This window comes from Poecilia mexicana, unplaced genomic scaffold, assembly GCF_051168715.1.
Source record: "Poecilia mexicana isolate PSO_F unplaced genomic scaffold, ASM5116871v1 scaffold_11, whole genome shotgun sequence".
In the NCBI taxonomy this organism is placed as follows: domain Eukaryota; kingdom Metazoa; phylum Chordata; class Actinopteri; order Cyprinodontiformes; family Poeciliidae; genus Poecilia; species Poecilia mexicana.
In genome coordinates, this window is record NW_028263380.1 from 26,101,700 (window position 1) to 26,126,858 (window position 25,159).

The 25,159-nt window shown below is 38.8% G+C and overlaps 4 protein-coding genes across 5 annotated transcripts; 3 read left to right on the forward strand and 1 right to left on the reverse strand.

Moving 5' to 3' along the window:
- The first annotated feature begins 863 nt into the window (after nt 1-863).
- LOC106928307 (hepatic lectin-like) lies at nt 864-5,626 on the forward strand. Its single transcript, XM_088010515.1, has 8 exons — nt 864-986; nt 1,076-2,008; nt 2,587-2,748; nt 2,866-2,943; nt 4,022-4,069; nt 4,148-4,299; nt 4,385-4,509; nt 4,594-5,626. Exons 3-8 carry the CDS (start codon nt 2,610-2,612, stop codon nt 4,772-4,774), a joined length of 723 nt encoding a protein of 240 aa, XP_087866641.1. The 5' UTR covers nt 864-986; nt 1,076-2,008; nt 2,587-2,609; the 3' UTR covers nt 4,775-5,626.
- A 1,246-nt stretch (nt 5,627-6,872) lies between these two features.
- LOC106928008 (hepatic lectin-like) lies at nt 6,873-11,151 on the reverse strand. 2 transcript variants are annotated; one of them, XM_088010504.1, is made up of 7 exons: nt 10,625-11,151; nt 10,345-10,409; nt 9,789-9,851; nt 9,027-9,155; nt 7,981-8,132; nt 7,770-7,894; nt 6,873-7,689 (listed from the first exon to the last, which is right to left on the reverse strand). In XM_088010504.1, the coding sequence occupies exons 2-7, from the start codon at nt 10,400-10,402 to the stop codon at nt 7,497-7,499; spliced, it is 720 nt and encodes a 239-aa protein (XP_087866630.1). In that variant the 5' UTR covers nt 10,403-10,409; nt 10,625-11,151; the 3' UTR covers nt 6,873-7,496. The 2 variants fall into 2 exon arrangements, with proteins under 2 accessions (XP_087866630.1, XP_014859744.2); XM_015004258.2 differs by having other exon boundaries at nt 10,345-10,477.
- Nucleotides 11,152-13,203: 2,052 nt separating this feature from the next.
- Nucleotides 13,204-17,863, forward strand: LOC106923387 (hepatic lectin-like). Its single transcript, XM_088009993.1, has 7 exons — nt 13,204-13,280; nt 14,604-14,705; nt 14,895-14,972; nt 15,913-15,993; nt 16,390-16,541; nt 16,637-16,761; nt 16,837-17,863. The coding sequence occupies exons 1-7, from the start codon at nt 13,253-13,255 to the stop codon at nt 17,003-17,005; spliced, it is 735 nt and encodes a 244-aa protein (XP_087866119.1). The 5' UTR covers nt 13,204-13,252; the 3' UTR covers nt 17,006-17,863.
- Nucleotides 17,864-21,344: 3,481 nt separating this feature from the next.
- Nucleotides 21,345-22,961, forward strand: LOC148156597 (C-type lectin domain family 4 member F-like). Its single transcript, XM_088009919.1, has 3 exons — nt 21,345-22,345; nt 22,423-22,547; nt 22,628-22,961. Exons 1-3 carry the CDS (start codon nt 22,091-22,093, stop codon nt 22,812-22,814), a joined length of 567 nt encoding a protein of 188 aa, XP_087866045.1. The 5' UTR covers nt 21,345-22,090; the 3' UTR covers nt 22,815-22,961.
- Nucleotides 22,962-25,159: the final 2,198 nt, after the last annotated feature.

Here is a 25,159-nt window from a genome sequence, read left to right on the forward strand (position 1 = left end):
AGTGGAAATGCAGCTGGTGATGTGAGGCCAACATTCAGCCAGACTGTCAGCAGCAGGACAAAAGTGTTGATGGTTGAAATACAAAGTAAACTGGATCTATGTGATCAAACGATGACCATCACCTGTCAGAACAGGAAGGATGTTCCAGCCCAGAGATAAAATCACTTCACCTTGAGAGCTTTGATAAACTCACTTCTTTAAGTCGGTCATGTAACTTTGTTGCTGTTGGGACTTGAGAGAAGATGGAGGAGTGGCACTATTCAAGGGGAAGTCAGTGGAGATGATAATCATTCGGTCATAGATCAATAAATATGTTAATATATGTTCTTTTGGTGTCCACAAGGTCCAGTCATAAAGTTTCATTCTGACAGATCAATTTTATTTGTGACTTTTTAGATTAAACAGGACTTTGTGAAGGTAGACTGACATGAAACCCTTTTTATTTTTCTAAACAGAAACAAACTACAGAAACACCCAGAGTGAGCTTGAAATCTGCAAAACTTCTCCACGTCCAACATGTCCTCCACGTCCAACATGTCCAACAGAACAAAGTAAGTCCATGATCTGATCTTTGTCACAAACATCTACAGAGATTTATTCCTCCTGGTTCACTGAAGGCTCTGTCTTTGAAGATCTGACATGAAGTGTGAAGCAGGCTGGGAGCAACATGGAGGAAACTGTTATTATTTCTCCACCACTAAATCCTCCTGGACTGACAGCAGACGTTCCTGCACTGATCAGACCTGGTGAAGATCGACAGCAGAGAGGAGCAGGTATGAAACTCTGCTGCAGGTTCAGCTTCTCTCTGGCTTCACATGATTATTCATCATCATGTACCTTCATCAACCTTTTCTGCTCAGACGTTCCTGATGAGGAAAGTGAGGGAAAAAAATCAATGGTGTTAATGAAATGATCTGGATCGGATTGACCGCCGTAAAGACAGAAGGCTCCTGGTTGTGGGTGAACGGATCTCCACTGAACACAAGGTCTGATTGTTCTGAAGTTATCTGGTTTTATTTCAAGTTAAACTCACTGAGGCCCATTTAAATCTGTCTTTATGTTCTTCGTCTCCTAGTTTATTGGGTCCTAATCAGCCTGATTGTGCAGGTTGACGAACACATGACTGCAACAACAAGATGGTTTGTGGGAGGATGATGAAGACAACAAATTCTGACATTGTGTGGTTTGATGGATATTGTGATGATTATCTGAGAAGTATTTGTGAGAAAGCAGCTTAGCTGTGTTTCTCTGTTCTCAGGTCTCTCTGCACATTTCCTAAAGATGATCTAAAACATTTTAACTTCTTTGGCAAACATGTTGGTGGGATTTTAACAAATCTTTACCTTATTTTATTTTCTACAACAGCAGGTCTTCTGTAAAATATGTAAAATCAATGAAGAATTTGCAGCATTGGCAAGTTTTCTGTTTTAATTATACCTGCTAAATACTAAATTAATAAGGCGTCAAAGTTCAATCAACTCCACAGCAACTGAAGAGCTTTAAGGACAAAAACATATTTAACTCTTTGGGTTGAGAAGTGAAAACTTGAGTTTTGCTTTTGGTTGTTTCTCTTCAGACAATCCTGTGTGATTTCACAGTGGGGACCAGCTGCCACAAAAAACTACCAGCAGGTCATTTTTGAATATGTTTTACTATGAAAGGTCAGTGTCACTACAAGGGCAAATTAGGGCCATTATTGATAGAAAAAAAGGGAAACGGGGCCAAAAAAACTTTTCTAGCTTCAACAGTCAAATAAAATAGAAAGTTTGAGATTAATTACAGTAATAAGCTCCAAAAGTCACTTATGTGTCTGAATCTAACATGTTTGAAAGGCAATGGAGGCGATGGAGGGTTATTAATAAACAGGCTTTAACCAAATAAGTGAAAATGGAGGCATGTGAGAGGAGCAGATGAGGATCGACAGGAAGCTTCGTTAGATATGAAGAGCAAAGATGTTCTGATTAATATCATTCTGCTCCGCATGCAGAGGACAGAGGACACATTTATGGTGAGTTTTTAAATATTTCTGACCAACAAACACTCAGAGAATATCTGCCAAATTTGACCAAACTGTGTCATTTATGTAAAATGAGCTTGAATTTAATCTGAAAATATCATGTTTAGATTCAGGAAACATTTGGAACTTCTCAAACTAAAGTCCTGAATTAGCATTAAAGTTTTAAGCTAAATTAACATTTTATGGTTACCTAAAACAACTTTTGAAGTTTCATAAATGATCTCTTCCAGAAAAAGATATTTTGGGGCATTTAGAAATTATTATATCTGATAATTCGCCTCCTACCCTGAGACAATCCAAACCGTACACAGAAGAAATCAAATCAAGAAAACAAATCTCTTGGAAGTATGTCCTGGGAGGCGGCCATTTTGGGCCACAGGGTAAATTTTTGCCATTTATACAACTCCTGGGGATTTTGAGCTAGGAGTATCTTTGGTCAGTACACAGTTAAAGACTGTAGTGGTAAAAGTTATATAAATCTTGGCTAAATGGCTAATTTAGTTCCTCACTGTTTGTATTGGCTCTAAATCACATCATCTGATTTATAAATATTCCGTTTTGTTTCTCAGAGTGGGACTGAAGCGTCTGCATCATGAATCAACAGAACCCTGAAGAAGCTGCTGCCTCTCATGAAAACCGCAGCAGAACCTCCAAGCTGCCAGCAGGGGGAGTAGTTCTGCCGGTTCTGGTCGGTCTGCTGGCTGCTGCTCTCATCGTCATCTACAGACTCTGTGAGTTCATCCTGATGGGGCATTCATGTCATTGATTCAGATCAAAACAGAAACCAAATGGTTTGTGTGAACATCTTTGCAATTTTGTCTCCATCTGTTTTGTCATTTTGTCATCAGCGTTTGTCGTGTTGGAGACCAAACAAAGTCTCCAAATCATGAAAGAGGAGAATGAAGCTCTGAGGGAAAACATCTCAGGTGAGACCGAGTGCCGACAACCTGTTTTACAACCCAATTCAAATGAAGTAGGGATGTTGTGTAGTCCATAAATAAAAACAGAATAAGATTAATAACCACTTTGGTGGCTCATTTATTGTTCATTCCAATAAATGAACAAATAAACAGATTTTGAACTTTGCACCAATTAAAATCCTCTTTGGCCAGGAGGACACAACACCCATGATTTCCAAGAGCAGTTTGAGATGTCAGACCTCAGGACACCTTTCCAGTTTGGCTCAGTCCATCTGGTTTCTCTGATGGACTGAGCCATGATGGTGATGGTCTGATGGAAACCAGCAGAGAAACCAGCAGAGTTTCTTGATCCTGTTGATATAAACCTTAATTTTCTCTTGTAGATGTAGCGAAGAACTGGGCCACTGACATTGGTTTTCTGAAGTCTTTCTGATGAGGTCACATCCGTCACAGAATGATGTCGGTTTTTAATACAGTGCCGGCTGAGGGGTCAAAGGTCACAGGGTTTCACTGTGGGTTTTCACCCTGGCTGCTAACAAAGATTTCTGCAGATCCTCTGAATCTTTTGATTTTATTAAGGACTGACACTGTTTTGCACAAAGTGGTGACCTTTGCCCCATGCCTGCATGTGAATGACTGAGCCTTTTGGGATCCTCTCTTTATACCCAATAAGGATTCTCACATGTTTCAAATCAACCTGTTCACCTGTGAAATGATCCAAATGAGTGTTTTCCTCAACTTTCCCATCCTGCTGTTGCATCTGTCTCAATGTTTTTGGAAAGTGTTGCAGGCATCAACTTGCAAATAAGTAAAGATTTGCAAAACCACAATAAAGATTTCCATTTAACATTAAATATATTGTCTCTGTAATGTGTTGTGTTCTGGTTTTATATAATGTCAGTTTAACTGTAGTTGGGATTGTAACTCGAGATTATTTTTGAATCAGGTTTTTAACTTTAGCAGGATTCTCCAGGTTAATTCTGACACAGGATGTTGATTTATTATGACTTCGGTGTGAAGAAATGTTTAAATTCTCTCTCTGAAACGAAATGGACTTATAAATGCCCACCGCCTCGTCCTTCAGCCTGTCAACGACCTCCTGCGTTTCCTCCTCCAACTGCAGTAAATATGAGTAAGACAAAATCGCTCCAACATCAACAACTTCCTTCCTCCTGACTCATTAAGGTCTTTGCTTTGATTATGTTTAAAGAACCCCCGTGTGTGCAGTGTGAACCAGGCTGGGAGCTAAACCAAATGAACTGTTATTATTTTAACACCAACAAATCCTCCTGGAATGACAGCAGACGCTCCTGCGCTGATCTGGGATCAGACCTGGTGAAGATCGACAGCAGAGAGGAGCAGGTATGAAACTCTGCTGCAGGTCCAGCTTCTCCTGATCCAATCAGCACAGAAACACGTCACTGAGTCATTCTCTTCTTCTGTTCAGGCGTTTCTGGCGAGAAGAGTAGGAGACATAATGGAGAACTTTTGGGACCGGTTCTGGATCGGACTGACGGACTCAGAGGAAGAAGGCAGATGGTTCTGGGTGGACGGATCACCTCTGGACAAAAGGTTTGGCTGGTTTGGAAACAGTTTAGTTTTCCAAAGCTGAAGTCGTGTTTATTACTACAGGTGTTTCTGATTTGAATCTTTCAGTTTAAGTTTTTGGGATAGTTTACCTGATGACTGGAAAGGTTCTCAGGGAACATATCCGGAGGGAGAAGACTGTGCAACAATGGGGACTAGAGGAGGATCCCAGAACCTCAAATGTTGGTACGATGTTTTCTGTTCTAATTCTCAAAAAAGTGTCTGTGAGAAAAGTCCAGAAACTGGATAGACATTGTGTGTGTGTGTGTGTGGCGTGGGCGCCTGTAGGATATCATTGTATTGTGCACAAAACCATCACTGCACCTGACTCACACTAACACAACCACAGGCATCATGTGCATAAAACCGCCATGTTGTCAAATTTTGTATGAGCTCCAAAACCAAAGACAATGAAGAGAATTTATTTTATGAATTTATTATTTTTTTATGTTTTCACACAAACCTACAAAATGTAAAGATGCAGAGTTTGTGTGAATGATGTCAGGTTCATTTACAGCTCAATGCTAGATGAGTTTCTGCTTTCTAATATCTGTCTGTTTATTTTTTATCTTATTTTAACTCATGCAGCATTAAAACAACTTAATAAAGAGACAACACATTCATGGTCGTTGGTCATATAAGTAAAAAAAAAGTTTGCTGCACAAAACATGATTTTCTGTAAATATTTAACCAGGACAGTTTCATATAAAGCTCTGAAATTTTCTCAACTGTTTTTAAGTTTTAAAGGGACGGTTCTGAAAATGGAGTGAAAAGATAATTTTACCATCAGTCTCTTTTATCTACCTTTATGTGATTGTTTAAAGTGATGCAGCGTTTAAACATATTAATAATCAGACAACATGTTAATGTTGAGGTTAGATTAAAAACATCCACTGTACAAAATGCTTTTTTCTGTAAATATTACAGCTTTGATAGTTTCTTAACTATGTTTCACTATCAGTCTCTTTTATTTACATTTGTGTTTTTATGAGATGTTTTCAACTCATAAAAATATTATTTCTTTTTGAGCTTATAACTCTGCTTGGTAAACTGTGTATCTTTTATTAAAACAATAAATAAATCACCATTTGATAAACTTTAATGTCCTTTTTATTTGTGATTCTGCTCTTGCTTTTTATTTATTTATTTTTAAAAAAATATTTTTTCTTTAGTTTGCTAATGTTTTTAATATCAGATGAACTTGTCTCCTGTTTCAGCACTTCATCAGGTTTCTGTTCGTCATCAATGATGTCTTCTTCCATTCACTCATTCATAACTACAGAGAGATAGGGGCTGGTGCCTACCGCCATCTAGAGGAGAGAGACGGGACACCAGTCCATCACAGGACAACACAGAGACACAGGACAGACAACCAGACACACACTGATATAAGAGAGTGATCTAAAGACACCAGCTAAGCTAAGTTGGTCATTTTTTAAACTGTGGGAAGAAACCAGAGAACCAGTGAGAATCCAACAGTAGAGACTCTTCAGCTCTGCTATAGAAGAACAGTCCATAACTGGCAGAACCAACCAGCTGGTTTGAGGCAGAGCTAATCAAAAGTCATTCAAGAGGTTTGACCAGGTTTAAAACATGAATGTGGTACAAATATAATTTTCATTAAAGTAGAAATCACCTAAATATTTTTATGGGACGCATGAAGAGCTCTAAAATGTCTGAATTAAAAAAACCCAGTGGACCAGAACCAGCAGATGGTCACTGTCTGTAGAAACTTCACCTGAAATCAAATCAAATTTTATTTGTAAAGCACATTTCAGCAGCCAGGCGTTTCAACGTGCTTTATGCAACATAGAATCAGATTCTGATGTTTTGATGTCATCACTAAATTCATAATCAGGTTTCAAATCCAACTCCAACCAGGTGGGTTTTAGTCGAGATTTAAAGGCTCTCAGTGTTTCAGCTGTTTTACAGTTTTCTGGAAGTTTGTTCCAGATTTGTGTTGCTAGAAGCTGAATGCTGCTTCTCCTCGTTTGGTTCTGGTTCTGGGGATGCAGAGCAGAACCAGAACCTGACCTGAGGGGTCTGGAAGGTTGGTACAGCAACAGCAGATCTTTAATGTATTGTGGTGCTAAACCGTTCAGTGATTTATAAACTAACAACAGTATTTTAAAGTCTATTCTCTGAGCTACAGGGAAATATAAGAACTCGACATACAAAACTGACCAGAGGAGGGCAGCCAGTCCATATTTGCTGTTTCAGATATTTTAAGGTGAAATGTAATGCTTAATGAGTAAGAAGGAAAGTAGAGACCTGAAGGCAGCTTACAGTTTGTCTTGATGGAAATGATCGAATCATCCTCCCTCTAAGGGAAGAAAAGCCTCAGGAAGTCGATGCCATTCATTTTATTTGCAGACTATTTCATCTCAGATACAACATTTCTACATTTAGATCTAATAAACATCTAAAACTGTCTCCAGAGATCAAAAAGACAAATTAATGAACCAGATATCTTCCAGATTCATGCTAGACGTCCATGAACCGTTTAGAAACAGAAACATCATTTCAAACGAAAACTGGTGTTTTAAAAATGACCTCAGCCTGTAATTATAGATAAATTAACAGAGTGAAGAATAAAACAGAAACACAGAAGGGGAAGATGACATCGCTATAGCAACACATTGTTTTCAGCTGTAAGGCTATATGTTCTTTAAAAACAAACCATTTCAAGAAGGAAACATCTTAGCTTTTAAAAGTCTAAATGTAAAAACAGGAAGTGGAAGAAGGAGCGTATTAATCTGATGCACAACAGGAAACAAACTTCCTGTTTGCTGTTGGCCAGTCGAGGCTTTTACAGCTTATAAAGAAAATAATAAAGAGTTTAACATTAAAACAAATCAAGGAAAAATAATTTTGATGGAAAATTTAAAGAGCATGTTAACATTTTAAGGAATAAATGTTAAATGTGACATGTTTATAAAACCTTCATCTCTGCAGCTTCTTGATCTTAAACTTCAAACACTTGAACTCAGTTTAACTGTTTTCTCACAGATACTTTTCTGAGGATGTTTACAGGACGAATCAAACCAGGACTTCAGATCATCAGATCCTCCTTTCTTTCCTTTCTTTCCCATCCTCACACAGTCAGCTTCACCTTCAGCTGAATGACCCTTGTTGTCAGGTTGGGTCTGATTCCAAAAACTCAAACTTTGAGAGAAACACAAAGAAAATAACAGATAAAGACACAGAGAAAAATTCAAACAGAGACGTTTTATCATCAATCAAACCTTTGATCCAGAGCTGATCCGTCCACCCAGAGCCATTTTCCTTCTTCCTTTGAGTCTGTCAGTCCGATCCAGAACCTGTCCTGATTATCCTTCATTAAGTCTCTCACTCTTCCTAGGAGGAACGCCTGAACAGGAAAAGTTGTTAAAAATGAGATTTTTCTGAGCTGAGATGAAACCAGAGAGAAGCTGGACCTGCAGCAGAGTTTCATACCTGCTCCTCTCTGCTGTCGATCTTCACCAGGTCTGATCCCAGATCAGTGCAGGAGCGTCTGCTGTCATTCCAGGAGGAGTTAGTGGTGGAGAAATAATAACAGTTTCCTCCATGTTTCTCCCATCCTGCTTCACACTTCAGACATCTCTCACCTTCAAAGACAAAGCCTTCAGTGAACCAGGAGGAATAAATCTCTGTAGATGTTTGTGTGGTTTGGAGACAGCAGGAGGCGTCTTCTGTCCTGCAGCTACAATCTAACTTCCTGTCTCTGTCAGTCCATCAATGTCTCTTTAACATCATTAGAGGACAGAAATGAGACAAAGATCAGATCATGGACTTACTTTTTGCTAAGTAAGTCCATGATCTTACTTAGCAAAGTAAGTAAAATCTTACTTTGTTGGACATGTTGGTGTAGAACTTGCAGTGTCCATTTTTGGTTTGGAATTTATTTCTACAATAAAAAAGATCATTAAAAGAAATAAAAGAAAATTGTGACTTCCTGTGTCTATCAGCTCATTAATGCGTCTTTAACATCATTTGAGGGCAGAAATGGAAAACATCAAATCCGAAGCTCAAAAGTGGATTCTTGGTTCATTATCTGATCAAAAGTTGGAAACTTTGTCTTTTTCTCATCAGTAGTGAGTGAAAAACAAAGACAAGCAGCAGAAGTTTGCCTGCAGCTGAAAAAGAACCTGGAAAACAGATTGATGTCAGTAATGTGTCAGAATTAAACTTGAGATTATTGTAAAAAAATCTTGATTAATTAATTAATTAATTGAATTAGACTCAAGTTAAAATGTTCTAACAGCTCAGAATGAAAGTTTTAATTAAACATTTTGAACACTTTTAAATCTTGACAGTCTGACCTTTACTTTTACTGATCACCAGTTTAATTATATTTTCCAGTTGAGATCAATTTGAACAGAGAAAAATAAAAGTACCAGATTAAAAGAAATGTAAAATAAAATCCAGAAAATCTTTAACTTTTACAAAACAAAAAAAAAATCAACAATAATATATAGAACAATAAAAACATTTAAACTCACTGACTGCAAGGGCGATGATGGCAACCACCAATATGCCAATGATAACCAGCAGGACCACTCGCTCTGTGGTGACCTTTGACCTTATGCCCTGTCCAGCTTGTTGAGCATCTATGGCACACTTTGAACAGACTGAGATGGAAAACAGACAAACTTCTGTCAAAGGTCCAATAACTGAGAACAGCAGTACTAATGTTTCTTTCTGATATGAAATAATAATATTCTCATTATGATCTGAACTGACAGAAAAACATGGCCGCCACATTCAGTGCAGCGATATTCTACAGTTTCGATCACCTTTCTACCAAAAAGGCTAAGAAACATAAAGCAGATCTGCAGAGTTTTGGTGTTACTTTGTAATAAAAGCGTAAATGAAGGTTTGTTGTCAGAATCACTTCATGCATCACATCTAAGACCCTAAGAAACAAACAGAAAAGGTAAACTCTGGATCACCAAACATGGCAGAAGAGGAACTGAAGCGATGACGCTGTCGTTGCTTCTGATGAGGAAAATCTTTAAATAGAAATGACTTCTGCTCAGAAACTTCTTGAATCTTGAAAAACTGCGGTGCAGTTAATGAGATGCATCTTTTCTGGCTGATCTGTTTCCATGAGTACATTTACTGTTCAGCTACTTTAATTTCCTAATTTGACATAAAAAACATAAAATATCTAACAGAGATGGCAACAAAACATCAAATACTACATTTTAATAAATCAGAGAGTGTGGTAATACAAACTGGCTGATTTTTTTTATTTTGCTCACCTGGATGTTTGGTTCTTGGCATCGTGACGTTAGAATAAACGACTTCAGCTCCTGGAGCCTCATCTGGACAACAGAAACACAGAGAAGTGTGATGGAGATCAGAGAACTAAACTGATTAAATGGATAAACTAAGCAACCAATCAGAGACAAGGTTATTGAAGTATAAGTCAGGGGATGGATACCAAAAAGAAAACTTCTGGAGGGCAATTTGATACCATCTAGATGAGAACTACTGCTCAGGACAAGTTTTTATTTCCCAGCATCACAACAACCTGAAACATCTAAAGCTGCAGATAAATGATCTGAAGACAAGAAGGTGGAGGTTCTGGAGTGGCCCAGTCAAAGCCCGGACCTCAATCCCATTGAGAATAGAGGATGTTTTTTTTCTGGAAATCAGTCATTCTCGTTCAGTGAAAAACAATAAACGAGAATGAATTTAATGTTTTTTGTTGTTGTTATTGTTGTTGTTTTAATTCCTGCGTTAAAAGAGCCACATTTTGTTGCTCCTGACTGACTGAAATCCAGAGGTGAGTCGTTTTCAGATGGACATTCTTACCTTCGGCTCTTGGTCTGTTGAACTTCACATCAGTGTACGTTACATCGTCTTCAGCCATCGTCCTGCTGAAGAACAGATCAGATGTTTCTGTCAGCTTTTAAAATAATCCTGATGTCAGCGATGCCGGTCACATCTGACAGGAAGTCCCAAATTAAACAGTGTTAATTTTATGCAGCACAGCGGTTTGAAATAAAACTTTAAATTATGCGCTGATACTAAACATACAATTTTAATCCATGTTAAAATCAGGTGAAGCTGATAAAACTTTGATCACTTTTACCTTAAAGATGAATAATTTAGTCTTGTGTGCCGTTTGGTGTCAGAGGAACTGAAGACAGGAAGCTTGTTAACTTGTCGAAACCGCTTCAGATTAAACTGTGATCTCAGCTTTTGCAGAGGAACAAAAGCCTAAAAACAGACAAGCTGTCCAAACCTGGACAGATGACATATCGATGAGAGGCGACCTGGGATTGGTGTGTTGGTAATTACCATAAATGTGCAGCATGGAGGCTTTCTAGTGCAGTGCTTTTCTAAGTGGGGGCCACCAGGGGGCGGTAGAGGGCCTCAGAAAGTTGGAGGGAAAAGAAGAAAAGTAAATCAAAAAGTTTTTTTTTTTTAATCAGAAATATTTATTTTACAAATTTAATTCAAGGTATAAGTTATAAAGCAAGTGTCAAGACGTGCTTATAAATAATCAACGATAATTATTGTTGATTATTTGAACACATTGTTTTGATTATTGTGTTCTTTAGTTTCATATTTTAATCAGCTTTGTTTCTATTTTACTTTAGTTCAGTACTCACTGGTTCTAATTTATTATGTTTATTCCCTGTATCTAATAATATGTTAATCATAAAAACAAAACTAATTTAATCAAAATAAAAAACTTTGGAACACAGAAAATAATAAACCAACTCCAAAAACAAGTAAACAACCCAGAAGCCTGACAAGTTTGACTTTTGATTCCAGAGATCCTGGATGGTGCCCTGATTCAACTAAAGACATTTTATTTGTATTAATAGTTTAATAATACCTTATTAATCAAATTATTAATTATATAAACAAAGCATTGATGCAAATTTCCAACTGGAGAATAACTTAAAATGAGAGCAGCAGAGAAATTTATGGCTTTAGCCGCTCCGATGCAACAATGCAATTTAAAAACAAGCTTTGAACAAACAGATCGGCCACAGGGGGGCAGCACATCCACATCTGAGTTTCATGATAAAAACAGGAAGCCTCTTGGGTTGGGGTCTTTCTTCTCCCAGTGCATGTTCTCTCCTCCCACAGCCTGCATGTCAGGTTAACTGGAGTGGATGTGGGCATGCAGGGCAGGTCCAGTCGCCTCTGGACAGACTGATCCAAAGGCGACTGGACCAGTCTGTCTTCTCTTCCTGTTCTTGTTGAAGACAGACACTTGTTCTCTGCTCCCTCCTTGTCTGTCCTGTGCTGTCTGTTTTGGAGCCTCTTTGCATTTCATCTGAATTGCAAGTCATGGATCTGGTCAGCTGGTCTCTCAACACAACTGATAACATTTTCAGGACAAGACGACTCGAAGGAGAGCCTCCTGACCTGATGAGACTCATGCAGCTGCATCCATGATGGATTCCTGGTGGAAGTGGACGGCAGTCCATTTGAACATGAATTTTTGATAACAGGATTTCTGCTGCTTGGATTCTCGGTTACCTGGTATATTGAGAAATTCAGAAGATGTCAACAGCTGCTTCAGCCGTTGTCAGGCTGCCTGGTCAGTGTGAAGATGAAGCTCAGACTCTCATGCTGCAAGCAGAGCAACAAACTGAAGGAGATTCTTGCAGAGTCTCAGGCCAGCTGTGGATCCTGCAGCTCTCTGAGATGGAGTCCATGTTGGAGAAATTACAAACTCAGCTCAGCTGAATGACCAGTTTCCAATTTGGATGATTGGAATCACTGCTGAGATGAACCAGTGAGACTTTAAGGCAGATGGAAAATGAACGGCGTTGCTTTCTGAACCGGCTCCTCCTGCATCGGCTTTGGGCCGCTGCTCTCTCAAATTCTCCTGGATGTTATTTAACGAAGACGCTCTGCTGCCAGTGACAGCTGTGGCTCTGTCAGGTCGCTGATAAACTCTGCACCACATATCAGACTGTCTCTGGGAGAGATGTCTGGTGCAGCATTCATTGACTTAAGTTCAACCTACACACGCACATACATATTTGTGGGGACTTTCCATTGACTTCCATTCATTTCTACAGCCTAAACCTGACCTTTACCCTTTTCCTAACCCTAACCCTAACCAAAACTCAATTCACACCTTTGTCCTAACTCTATCATTAACCTTCAGTTAATGATAATAATAATTAAAATACGTGAGAAGAAAAAGAGGACAGGAAGTGATGAAATGAACAGTGAAGACTCCTCCTCATCATCATCAAGTGAAGCAGGAAGTTTCTTCAACATAAAGTCTGGAAACGTAAAGCCGACGCATCGACAGATCTGAAGAACTGAGGCGAGGTCAGCGGTGAGGTTAACTAATTTTATGTCCAATTCTAAAAAAATATTATTTTTTATTAAATTTAGCTCAATAAAAGCTTCATTTGTTTAATGCTTTAAAATAGTTTTGCTTTTATCATCACGTGTCTTTGATGAGTATTTTAAAAATGTGTGTGATAACAGAATAAAGAAGTAACTATCTTCTGTCTGGACTTTTATGCTTGGTGAGTAATTCAGGTGGAGTTTTAAGTAAACCTGAAAAAGGTAAATATCATGACTTTCTCTAATAGTTGGGATTTCAGTGTCATAAAAAGAAAACTGTCTCCTGAACTGAGAACTGCAGCTAAACTTTAAGATTTACATATTTTACTTTTCTTTATAGAAGCTGCAACAAGAAGCATCCACTGTGACTATTTTTGTCTTGAGTTTCCTCATCATGAGACGCTCACAGAGATGCACAGAAGGTGAGAACATTAATGTGGAGGTAAAGCAGCAGGAAGGAGGTGAAGTCAGAGCTGAGAGGTCTTCATCAGATTAACAGGCTGAACACAAACTGCTTCAGGCATTTAACACCTAAAGCAGTTAAATGCTTTAAGGCACCTTAACGGTTGAGTTTATTAAATAGACTTTCATGAGTTAAAAATAAATGAAAAGAAACTTAAGCAAGAAAAAACGGAAAGCCACAAAGAGGAAGGCTGATGTTCCTGAAGAACTAAAATGCTTCTTCTTTTGGTTGCCACAGTTTGCAGCTTTACATCTTTTCTCACTCTTTATGGATGTCTGACATCTTGAATCTCTACATTATGTGCACAATTATTGTGCATGTTTTAGTTTTTTAGCTGCGTCTGATGTGAAGTGGAGCTCTGGGCCCATTACTGATCCAGACACGGGTCCGTCCGTCCAGCTGTCAGTCTTATCTCATCAGTCCATAAAACCTTTGGCCCAGTCTTGATGTTTCAGCTATGTGTCTTGTTCAGTGGTGTTCGGCTTTCAGTCTTACTTATCTTGGTCTCTAGCCCTGAATATTTCATACTTGTGGGCTCTCCAGGTTGCAGTTCTGGAATATGACAGAACTGGAAGATAATGGATTCCTGGTAGCTTCATTTTGATTCTTTTCAAATCTTTTCATTTACATCTTTTTTCTCAACATGCTTCTTGAGACCCTGTTGAATATTTGCTGCAAAACGTTTGTTGGTTCTGTGATCACGACCCAATATCTTAGCAGTTTCAGGAGCACAGCTTCCCTCTGAAAGACTTTTTAAAGCTCTGGGCTGTTCAGAGTTTTTTGGCCCCTTTTGCATGAGGAAAGGAAGCTGCATAATAATTCTGCACATCTTGAATGATGGTGTTGATCTCCTTAGGCCCCACCTCCCTCATTAAACAAATACAAAACAGACATGTTCATATTTAACAAATATTTGAGTTTATACAGCTTGGGGTTGGAAAATATGCATAAAAATTACAATATGGTCAAAACCAAAACTTGCGTATATGTTCCTGTTTCTGCACACAGTTAAAGAGGGTTATTTGTATTTGCAGCAGTTAAACAAAACCCCAGTAGTTTTATAACAGGACCAGCTTCATCATCAACATTCATTTGATTCTCATGCAGATGTTTGATAATGTTCAACATGCTGGTTTCTGTAACAACCAAACTGACAGAAACAGAACAGGTTCAGTAATGGACAGCCAAGAATATCATGATAAGAAGAATCATGGGGTTGATGATGTTGGTTTCTGAGTCCATCTCCAGGTTCTGATCTGGTTCTGCTCTAAATGCTCCTCAGGTGAAAACCCAAGCAGAACCTCCAAGCTGCCAGCAGGGGGAGTAGTTCTGCTGGTTCTGGTGGGTCTGCTGGCTGCTGCTCTCATCGTCATCTACAGACTCGGTGAGTTCATCTTTTGGGTCATTCTTTTATTTGATTTAATTTCTTGAAGGTCAGAATAAAATGTGATTTGTATGAACATATTTTATTCTGAATTATTTTGTTTTTAACCAGTTTCTTCTTTTTAAATCAGCGTTTGTCATGTTGGAGATGAAAGTCTTTGAAAATCTAATTTCCATCTGCTCTTTACAGCGTTTGATAAAATACGCAGCAATCAAACCATCCAAACTCTGAAAGACAAGAATGAAGCTCTGGAGAAAAATATCTCAGGTGAGACTTTCAGAGTCTGAAGGTCCAGAAGATTCAGACTGATGGTTTCTTTCAATGTAGATTCATTTCTTTCATTTGTACAATATTGTGACATTTCTCGTAAAATCCAAGTGAACTTTGTTCCTGGGACACATCAGCTCCATTCATCCAACAATGTTTCTGCTGCATCACTGAAGCATCACTACTGTCAGTCTGTTTAAAGCTGCAGACACAAAGATGCTGCAGTATGAATGTTCATATATTAAATATCATTGACAAATTACATTCTACATGTTAGATTATGGGAACAATATACATTCCAATATACTCAACTTCATTAACAACAAGAGAACAAAGTGTGTGTCTTGATGGTGGATCCAAAGGCAGAGATGCTTAGTACATTTTGTTGTTTTAGTAAAAAATGTTCACAAACCAGAAGCAGCACAGGGAGCCAGAGGCAAACAAAAACAGGAATACAGGACACAAAACACCAGCAGAGTAAATCGACGGGATTTAGCAGGAGCAACCAGCAAGGAGTGACTGAGAATGAGTATTATATACTGGAGGTTGATTACTGAACAAGGAACAGATGGCTGGTTAGAAACAGGCTGCAGGTATGAAGGGAGAGAGACAGAGAGGATGGCTCAGGGTCCAGGGAGAGCTCACAGCAGAGGAACTAGGAAATGAATCTACTAGAGTAACCTGTAACCTGCAACTAGACACAGTGAATAAATAAACATTGACTGAAATCACTGAGAGAGGTCTGACATAAAGTAAAATGGAAACAAGGAACTAAGCAACACATTCACAATGGAGCTAGAATTAAATGATCAAGACACCAAATTAACTCAACCAAGCCAGGGTTCTGACAGGGTGGACATGTTGGTTCATCAGCTCAGCCTTAAAAGGAGAAAATAACTGATTATGGTTATATAGAAACTGTTTTTATTTCTCTAAACAGAACTAAGGGAACAGCCAACATGTCCTCCACCTCTAACGTGTCCTAAACCTCCAACATGTCCTCCACCTCCTGCAGAACAAAGTAAGTCCATGATCTGATATTTGTCTCATTTCTGTCCTTTAATGATGTTAAAGAGACATTGATGTTGTGGTGGCACAGGGGCAAAGCACAACCCAAGTATTGAGGCCTTAGTCCTCATGCTGGTGGTCGCAGGTTTGATTCCCAGCCTGGTAATAATTGCTGCTTGTCTTCTTCCCCCTCTCTCATAACCCTCTTTCCTGTCAATCTACTTTCAAATAAAGGCCACAAGAGCCAACAAAACCTTAAAAAAAGAGACATTGATGGACTGACAAAGACAGGAAGTTAGATTGTAGCTGCAGGACAGAAGACGCCTCCTGCTGTCTCCAAACCACACAAACATCTACAGAGATTTATTCCTCCTGGTTCACTGAAGGCTTTGTTCTGATCTGTTTGAAGGTGAGAGATGCCCGACTTGTGAAGCAGGATGGGAGAAACATGGAGGAAACTGTTATTATTTCTCCACCAGTAAATCCTCCTGGACTGACAGCAGACGTTCCTGCACTGATCTGGGATCAGACCTGGTGAAGATCGACAGCAGAGAGGAGCAGGTATGAAACTCTGCTGCAGGTTCAGCTTCTCTGGTTTCATCTCAGCATCAGGATTCTTCATCTCAGTGTCATTTTCATCAACTTCTCCTGCTCAGATGTTCCTGTTAGAAAGACTGAGAGTCTTGATGGAGGACGATGAGGACATGTTCTGGATTGGACTGACAGACTCAAAGGAAGAAGGAAAATGGATCTGGGTGGACGGATTACCTCAGGATAAAAGGTCTGAATAATGAGAAAGTGTTTAAATGGCGTTCTGTAACATTTACCTGATATTTTCTTCCTGCTGTGCTCCAAGTTTGACGTTCTGGAAGGATGGAGAACCTGACAACGCAAGTAAAGATGGTGCAGCCTCAGCTGACTGTGCGAGGATGAGCAAGAAAATAGAAGCTCAAGGTCTGAAGTCCTGGTTTGACATATCCTGTAATTATCCTCTAAAAAGCATCTGTGAGAAACAGCTGGACTGAGTTCATGTGTTTGTGTCTGAAGATCAGTTCAGTCTGTGAACTGATCTGAGTTCAGCTTCAGGAAGCTGCAGTGATGCTGCTTTTATCAAGATATTGTGTTTAAAATTTTAAATTTACTTTCAGACATGTTGAAATTATCATTAAACTTTCAACATTCAATCATATTCTTGCTTGATTTGCTGTCATATTAATATTTTGGTTAAAATGTAGAATATCCTTTGAAAAATATGAAACTATGTAACTTGTAAATATTTGATTATGATCAGGAATGTCTTCTTAACTTGTTCCACATTTTGTCCAGTAAAATACGTTTTTGGTCAATATGACTAAAAAAACAACAAAGACTTTGAAATAAATTATTTGGTGAACTTTTATAACTTTTGCTTATATTTGATGCAAAGTTTATTTATAATTGTTATGTGGTAAAAATTTAATAAATGTTTAAAAAAAAATATCTTCAGTGTTTCTCAAACTTAGAAAAGTTACCACACTTTTGTGGAAGTTTCTACCCGTAAATAATTATAAAAATAGTTTGTAGAAATGAGTTTTTATGTCAAAACTTCCTTTAAATAAGTAACTTTGGTTTCAGATGCTGATGTTGCTTTTACTTTGGATTTGCCCAATTTATTTTGTTGATTTTTGTCAAGGCAAACTAATGTTTTCTGATTGAGGTAGCAGTTTTTACAGTGTACATCCTGCCCCCTAGTGGCCAGGCAGTGTCCTCTCCCTCAGTCTGAAGCTCCTCTGATTTCAGCTGAGTCTGCTGACCTGATGCTCTGACTGGTTTCCACTCCGGTTCCTGTTCTGTGCCAGTGGGTTCATCCCGTCTTAACAAGTAAAGATCTTTTCTTATTACTGTTTTCTTCTTTGCAGTGATTCCTCCAGTTATCCACCTATTGATTATCTGCATTTTAATTACTGATTGCCATTAAAAACTGAATGTCTGGAGTTTAATATCTATTTTAATGTTCATAAATGAAATACATTTGTCTTGTGCCTTTAGACAAATTTAACTGAATTTATTCCAGTTTACTGACCACGTGTCTCAGTATTTAAATTTAATAAACTGTTGATTCTTTATGCAATGTTATTTGTAAAGTTACACAGTAAATAATTTCTGTTATTTAACCCATTTCTTTGTTAGACAAAACAGAAATGACTGTACATTTTTAGCCATATTTTTTACCATGTTATTTATACATTTATAAATAGTTCAAATCTATTTAATTTAATTTACAACCTAAGTATTTATCTTGCAACATGATGCAAGACCCAAAACCCACAAAACCCAGCTTTTATTTTAATAGCCCACTTCCGCTTAACCGCAAACAAATTCACTTCTTAGCTAAATATTTAACTAGTAATCTAAAAATGTAGTTAGAAAGCTGAATATTTCTGTCCAACTTAAATATTTAGCTTGGAAAATAAATATTTACTTTGGAACTAAATATTTAGTTTTCAAACAAAATATATTAAATATGTTATTTCCAGTAAATAGAAGGAAATAACATTTTTTTAAAAATCACCTCATGATTTAAAGCGCTGTTGCTGTAGACGGGGCTGTTTGCAGTGCACCACTAGAGGGCAGCACTTTCTACTCTGTGGATTGAGGGCGTGTCCTGCTGGTGGCTTCAGTAAGTAAACATGTATATTTTTATTATTTGTGTTGTCAGAGTCAATTAGAGTATTGAGAGGAGAAGCTGCAGGTGAGCTGATTAGAAACTGGAAGCAGAAACAAGTTAATCAAATCCTTTACAGGGAAAAAGTAACTAAAAAATAAAACAGGAAGCAAGATACAACATAAACAATAAAAAAGAGACTTGAGAAGGAGAAACATGAATCCAGGTTGTGAGGTAAAATCTATCAAACTAAGAGAATAAAGCCACAGTAGATACTATAACCGATGATTCAGAGCCGATGGGCTGCTGAAGTAGAGCCAGTGGGAAAAGGGCATCAGGTGAGAAACCCAATGGAACAATTACAGGAGCAACAACATGATCAGAAAACCTCACAAGTCATCAAATAACCAAACATTCATGTTTAATTCTGAAGCTTTTTGAACTTCCAGCTAAAATATAATAATATGAGAAACTACAGAGAAAGAAAACTTTTTATTCGACCAGTAACCTGCTTTGAGGAAACGCTGCAAACCACCAAACCAGAGAGCTGAAGAGAAAGCTCCTCCTTGTTTCTGTTAAAGTTTATTCAGATCTGTGATTCAGGAACTGCAGAGCATCTTTCTAGTCCAGTCAGCAGAGGAGCAACGACGCGTTTAAAACGAGTCTTTACATCCACTTTAAAGGAGAAACAGAGCTTCACCTGAACCAAAAGGTTTGATTCATGAATCTGGTTCAGGAATTTGGACAAACTGAGGCGCCGACATGATGAGCCGACGACAAGGAAACACAACGGGTAGGAACTGCTATGGTCATAAACTGATTAAAATAAAATGATTTTAATGTAAAGTCATACATCATGTGTCCTGCTGCATCCTCAGTACAAACAGTCAAAAACAAACTTTTACTAACTAAAGGTTAAAATCTTTTCTAAGTGTTAAATATTAAATGATCTGCCTGAAACATTTTTACTGTAACCACTGAATGGTGTGAATAATGATTAGTGAAGGTGATTTAGACATTAAAAATTAAAATGATCAAGAATAAACACAATGAGTTTCTCCGACAGCAACCATCATGGCTGGTCTAAACCAGTGGAGCACAAAGTGGGTCCTGCATGTTTCAGCTCTCTCCCTGGTTTAACACACCTGGATCAAATGACGGCTGTTAGAGGCCTAATGAGAAAAGGTTGTTACCACCAGGAAGAGAATAAAACACGCAGGATGCCGGCCGTCCAGGACCCACTTTGAGCACCACTGGTCTAAATGGAAATATATTTAAGACCTGGTTTGTTTGTTCACAGAAACTATTTCTAAAACTTTAAAGTTGAGGAAGTTATCTGAGATCAAATTGGAAATGGAGGCAAAAACAATTAATACCACCAAGAAATGACACATGTTCTAAAAACTGCTACGTAGATGATGTTTCCTGTTGGCTAGCTCTCAGTTCTCAAAACCATGACACTTTTTTTATGGTCAGTGCAGCCTCCATGCCTCCAACACACACACACACCCACACACACACACACACACACACACACACACACACACACACACACACACACACACACACAGGCATGCATAGCAACACACTGAAGTTCTTCTGAGGTTCTGCACCAGGTTGATGTCTCCATGATGAGACGCCCACAGAGCCGCAAAGAATTACTGATAAACCAGCAGGAAGGAGATGAAGAAGCTGAGTGGTCTTCATCAGAAAATCAACGATCGAACACAAACTGAATCTTTAGATCAGCAGAGCTGAGATCAAACTTTTTGTTCTGTCTTTATTTTATTGAACATGTTTTTAATTATAGATGAAAACTTAAGATGAAACCTGATCTCATCCTGTGTGAAGAATTCAAGACTTAGAGGAAAACAGAGATCATAACCAGGAGCTTAAAATTAAAATAAAAACTACATCACTGCAGAAAATGAGGAAATCAAACACTAGAAATGAGAAATGCATCTTTCTCTGATTGTTATAATTAGTCGTACAGAAAACGAAGACTGATATCTCCATGGAAACGTAACATGATCACAAACTGTGATACAGAAGCTGCAGTCTGAGTCAGTTTCTGTCCATAAAGGAGAAAATGACAATGATAACACATAAATCATTCATAAAGAGGAAGATGTTCAGGTTAGATGTCAGGTTGATGTTAGTTTCTGAGTCCGTCTCCAGGTTCTGATCCGGTTCTGCTCTAAATGCTCCTCAGGTGAAAACCCAAGCAGAACCTCCAAGCTGCCAGCAGGGGGAGTAGTTCTGCTGGTTCTGGTCGGTCTGTTGGCTGCTGCTCTCATCGTCATCTACAGACTCTGTGAGTTCATCCTGATGATCCTTCTTTAAACCACTTCCTGTTTGATGAATGCCAGTTAGAAGTGATGAAGTTAAATCTGATTTTCTTTCATCAGCGTTTGTTTTGTTAGACACCTGTCAACGTTTCCAAACCCTGAAAGAGGAGAATGAAGCTTTGAGGAAAAATCTCTCAGGTGAGACTCAAGGTTTTCACAACATCAAACCTGAAAGCTTTATTATTTAGGTTGTAGTTTCACTGTCCGTGTAGCAGGAAAATACAACATTTTCTATCTTTTTACTTTAAATATTAGAGGTTTGATTTTAAAACACTAAATGGACCAATCACAGTTGGTCCATTTTTCTCTGAATTGTTGCATTAACTCCAATATCTCAATGAAGTTGAGAAAGTTAGAATTTAAGCTGCAGTATGTAACATTTATAAAATCTGTTTGTTTTTTTTTCATATTTGTTGTGACAGTTTAAGACGAGACAGTGTGTGAAAAAATCAAGCTCCTTCTCCCACTGCTGCTATTTCTGTATGAAGAAATTCACCTCTCCCAGTCAAAAACATCCAATCAAATCCAGGAGGAGGGTTCTAGCACTGTCAATCAATCATGTGTATGTGCTTCTAAATTTGCTAATGGTACAGAAGTTCCAGGAAAACCGTTTATCCGCTGTCATCGGTGGCTATGCTGAGCCTTAGTGTTTGTGGCAGGCCAGCTGTCAGGAGGGAGCTGTAGAGCAGCAGAGAGCGATGGAGGATGGCAGCAGCAAGTTGATTAATAGCACTAAGACCCTCCTGCTGATTCTGATTGGTTGTTTCTGACAGAGCGATGTATTTGTTCTGATCACTGCAGGACCATAGAGGGAAGTTATGACATAAAGATAATTTTAACAAATATTTAAAAACATAGATTTTTTATTTTATTTTTAATTTTTAGAAAAGCTACACATTGCATCTTTAGGAAAAGGAAAGCTCTAGGAGATGCAGATGCAGCAAAATGTGGCAAAACTGGCAATTGTTTTCATAAAAACAAGCTTGTGGTCATTTGATGTTACTAACCGCAGGCTGCAGGTGAGCCAATACTAATCAATCAACTCACTGGAGTGTGTGGCACATTAAGACCTTTTAATTTTCTCTTAAAACAGAAATAACACATCCACCAAGTAAGCTATGTGTTTGTTTCTTCCCATTCCTGCAGACTCAGGAAGTCAGAACGTAACTGCAGAACACAGGAGATTTCCTCCACCTGACTCAGTGAAGTCTTGGTTCAAAGACGACACATGTGTGAAGAACAGAGCAGACTGGGAGGCCCATGAAGGAAACTGTTATTATTTCAACTTAATGCCTCTATCCTGGGAGGAGAGCAGACAGGAATGCAGATGCAGAGGATCAGACCTGGTGAAGGTCGACAGCAGAGAGGAGCAGGTATGAACCTGCTGCAGGTTCAGCTTCTCGCTGATCTTCATCAGCCTCAGTCATCTTCAACATCTTCTCCTGTTCAGACTTTCCTGGTGGAAAAGTTAAAAACCAAACTCTTGCATCCTGAGGACAAATTCTGGATCGGACTGACTGACTCCAAGAAGGAAGGCAGTTGGTTGTGGGTGGACGGATCTCCACTTGATAAAAGGTTTAATTATGCAAACACTGATCTTGTTGTACAGACAAAGTTGTTTGATTTAACCAAGTCGATCTGTTTCTTACCTTTAGACTGAGCTTTTGGTTTGGTACAGAGCCTGATAACTGGACCGAAAAGAACAAAGATGGAGAGGACTGTGTGAGGATGGGAAACCATGATGTGACTGATCTGGAGTGTTGGTATGATCAGTCCTGCCTGGCTTCTCAGAAAAGCATCTGTGAGAAAGCAGCAGGAACCAGTTCATCTGGTTGTGTTTAGATTTCAGGTTAAATCTCCTAAATTCTCACTAATCTGATCTGTAACAGCTTCACACTCTGGTTAGAAACACATTGAACATTTCTAACTCTGCTTTAGACATTTGTCATTGCAGGTGAGCAATGACAAATTCAATCTGAAAACATTTCTTTGTTTCTCTTCAAGAATTGTAAGAATCAATGTTCTATTTACTTATATGTTGCTTAATATTCTGTCTATAAATGACATTAAACAAAAACAGAACTAAAACACAGAAATGTGTGTTTATTGATGCTCTATGATGGACTGGTGACATATTCAAGATGTCCTCTAGTGACAGCTGGAGACAGGAACCAGGGAGATGATGAATGGATGAACAAAACAAGAGGGCAGCACATTCACATGTTTGAAACTGAAATTTAACTCTAAATGAACTGAAATGAAGTGGATTAATAAATTAAATGATTTTAGGCTTAAACGGGAGGAAAGGGAGTGAAGATGAAACCAAGTTATCATCTCTTCATAAGGAAGATTAACAAATTTAGTCAGACATGAATCTGATATGCAAAAAATTCTCGCATTTATGTTTTATGAGCTTCAAAATCTCTTATTTAAGCAACTCAGATCATATTAACTGTGAATAGTGAAAGAAAAAAAACATTTTTGTTGCAAAAGTAGGACAAACTGACTGTATTACAAATTTTGCACTGCTACAGAATCTCCTTTCATGGTGACGACAGACTACTTCATGTCTGTGTGTCTGTGGTCCTGGTCCAGTCAGTGTGTTCGAAGATGAGACAGAAAACATTTTTGGTGCAGAACCGGGAAGACTGTCACTAAATCAACTTAATATCTTAAATCCACTGCTAGAATTAAATCTGTCCTGACAAAACAGAACACAGAACAACTGGTGCATGCTTTTAAATGCAGCAGGTTACATTACTGCACCACTGTCTTTACTGTTCTTTACTAAAACAATAATAATAATCAGGCATCTGCAGCTAATCCAAACACCATGAAAATGGATCAGAACCAGCTCTTCAATCACAAAAAAGGTTTTCAAATCTCCTTCTGTTCCATAAACACTGGGCTAAAATATATTTCTAACTTGTTTCTTGGTTTTCCCAGGACCAGAGTCAAGAAAGTATTTTAGTTTCTATGCCCTTTTTATGGAGGAATTCTAGTTGTAGAACAGCGCCATCTATTTCCTGGTTGAGGCACTGCATGTCTGATTCTGGATCCTATTGCAACTGGAAAGATTTCTTATCTTACTTTTTCACTTTTTGAAAACTGTTTGGTGACTATGAACTATGACCCCAAATCACAGAGGAGCAGGAAATGAGGCTTTGTGGATGAAAAGCAGGAGAAAACAGCAGAAAGAAGAAATTCAAACCATTTTTGAATCCCCGACTCCAACATCTCTCTTATCCCCGACTCCAACATCTCTTTTATCCCAGACTCCAACATCTCTCTTATCCCCGACTCCAGCATCTCTCTTATCCCAGACTCCAACATCTCTCTTATCCCCGACTCCAACATCTCTCTTATCCCCGACTCCAACATCTCTCTTATCCCCGACTCCAGCATCTCTCTTATCCCCGACTCCAGCATCTCTCTTATCCCCGACTCCAGCATCTCTCTTATCCCAGACTCCAACATCTCTCTTATCCCCGACTCCAACATCTCTCTTATCCCCGACTCCAACATCTCTCTTATCCCCGACTCCAACATCTCTCTTATCCCCGACTCCAACATCTCTTTTATCCCAGACTCCAACATCTCTCTTATCCCCGACTCCAGCATCTCTCTTATCCCAGACTCCAACATCTCTCTTATCCCCGACTCCAACATCTCTCTTATCCCCGACTCCAACATCTCTCTTATCCCCGACTCCAGCATCTCTCTTATCCCCGACTCCAGCATCTCTCTTATCCCCGACTCCAGCATCTCTCTTATCCCAGACTCCAACATCTCTCTTATCCCCGACTCCAACATCTCTCTTATCCCCGACTCCAACATCTCTCTTATCCCCGACTCCAGCATCTCTCTTATCCCCGACTCCAACATCTCTCTTATCCCCGACTCCAACATCTCTCTTATCCCCGACTCCAACATCTCTTTTATCCCAGACTCCAACATCTCTCTTATCCCCGACTCCAGCATCTCTCTTATCCCCGAGTCCAACATCTCTCTTATCCCAGACTCCAACATCTCTCTTATCCCCGACTCCAGCATCTCTCTTATCCCAGACTCCAACATCTCTCTTATCCCCGACTCCAACATCTCTCTTATCCCAGACTCCAACATCTCTCTTATCCCCAGACTCCAACATCTCTCTTATCCCAGACTCCAACATCTCTCTTATCCCC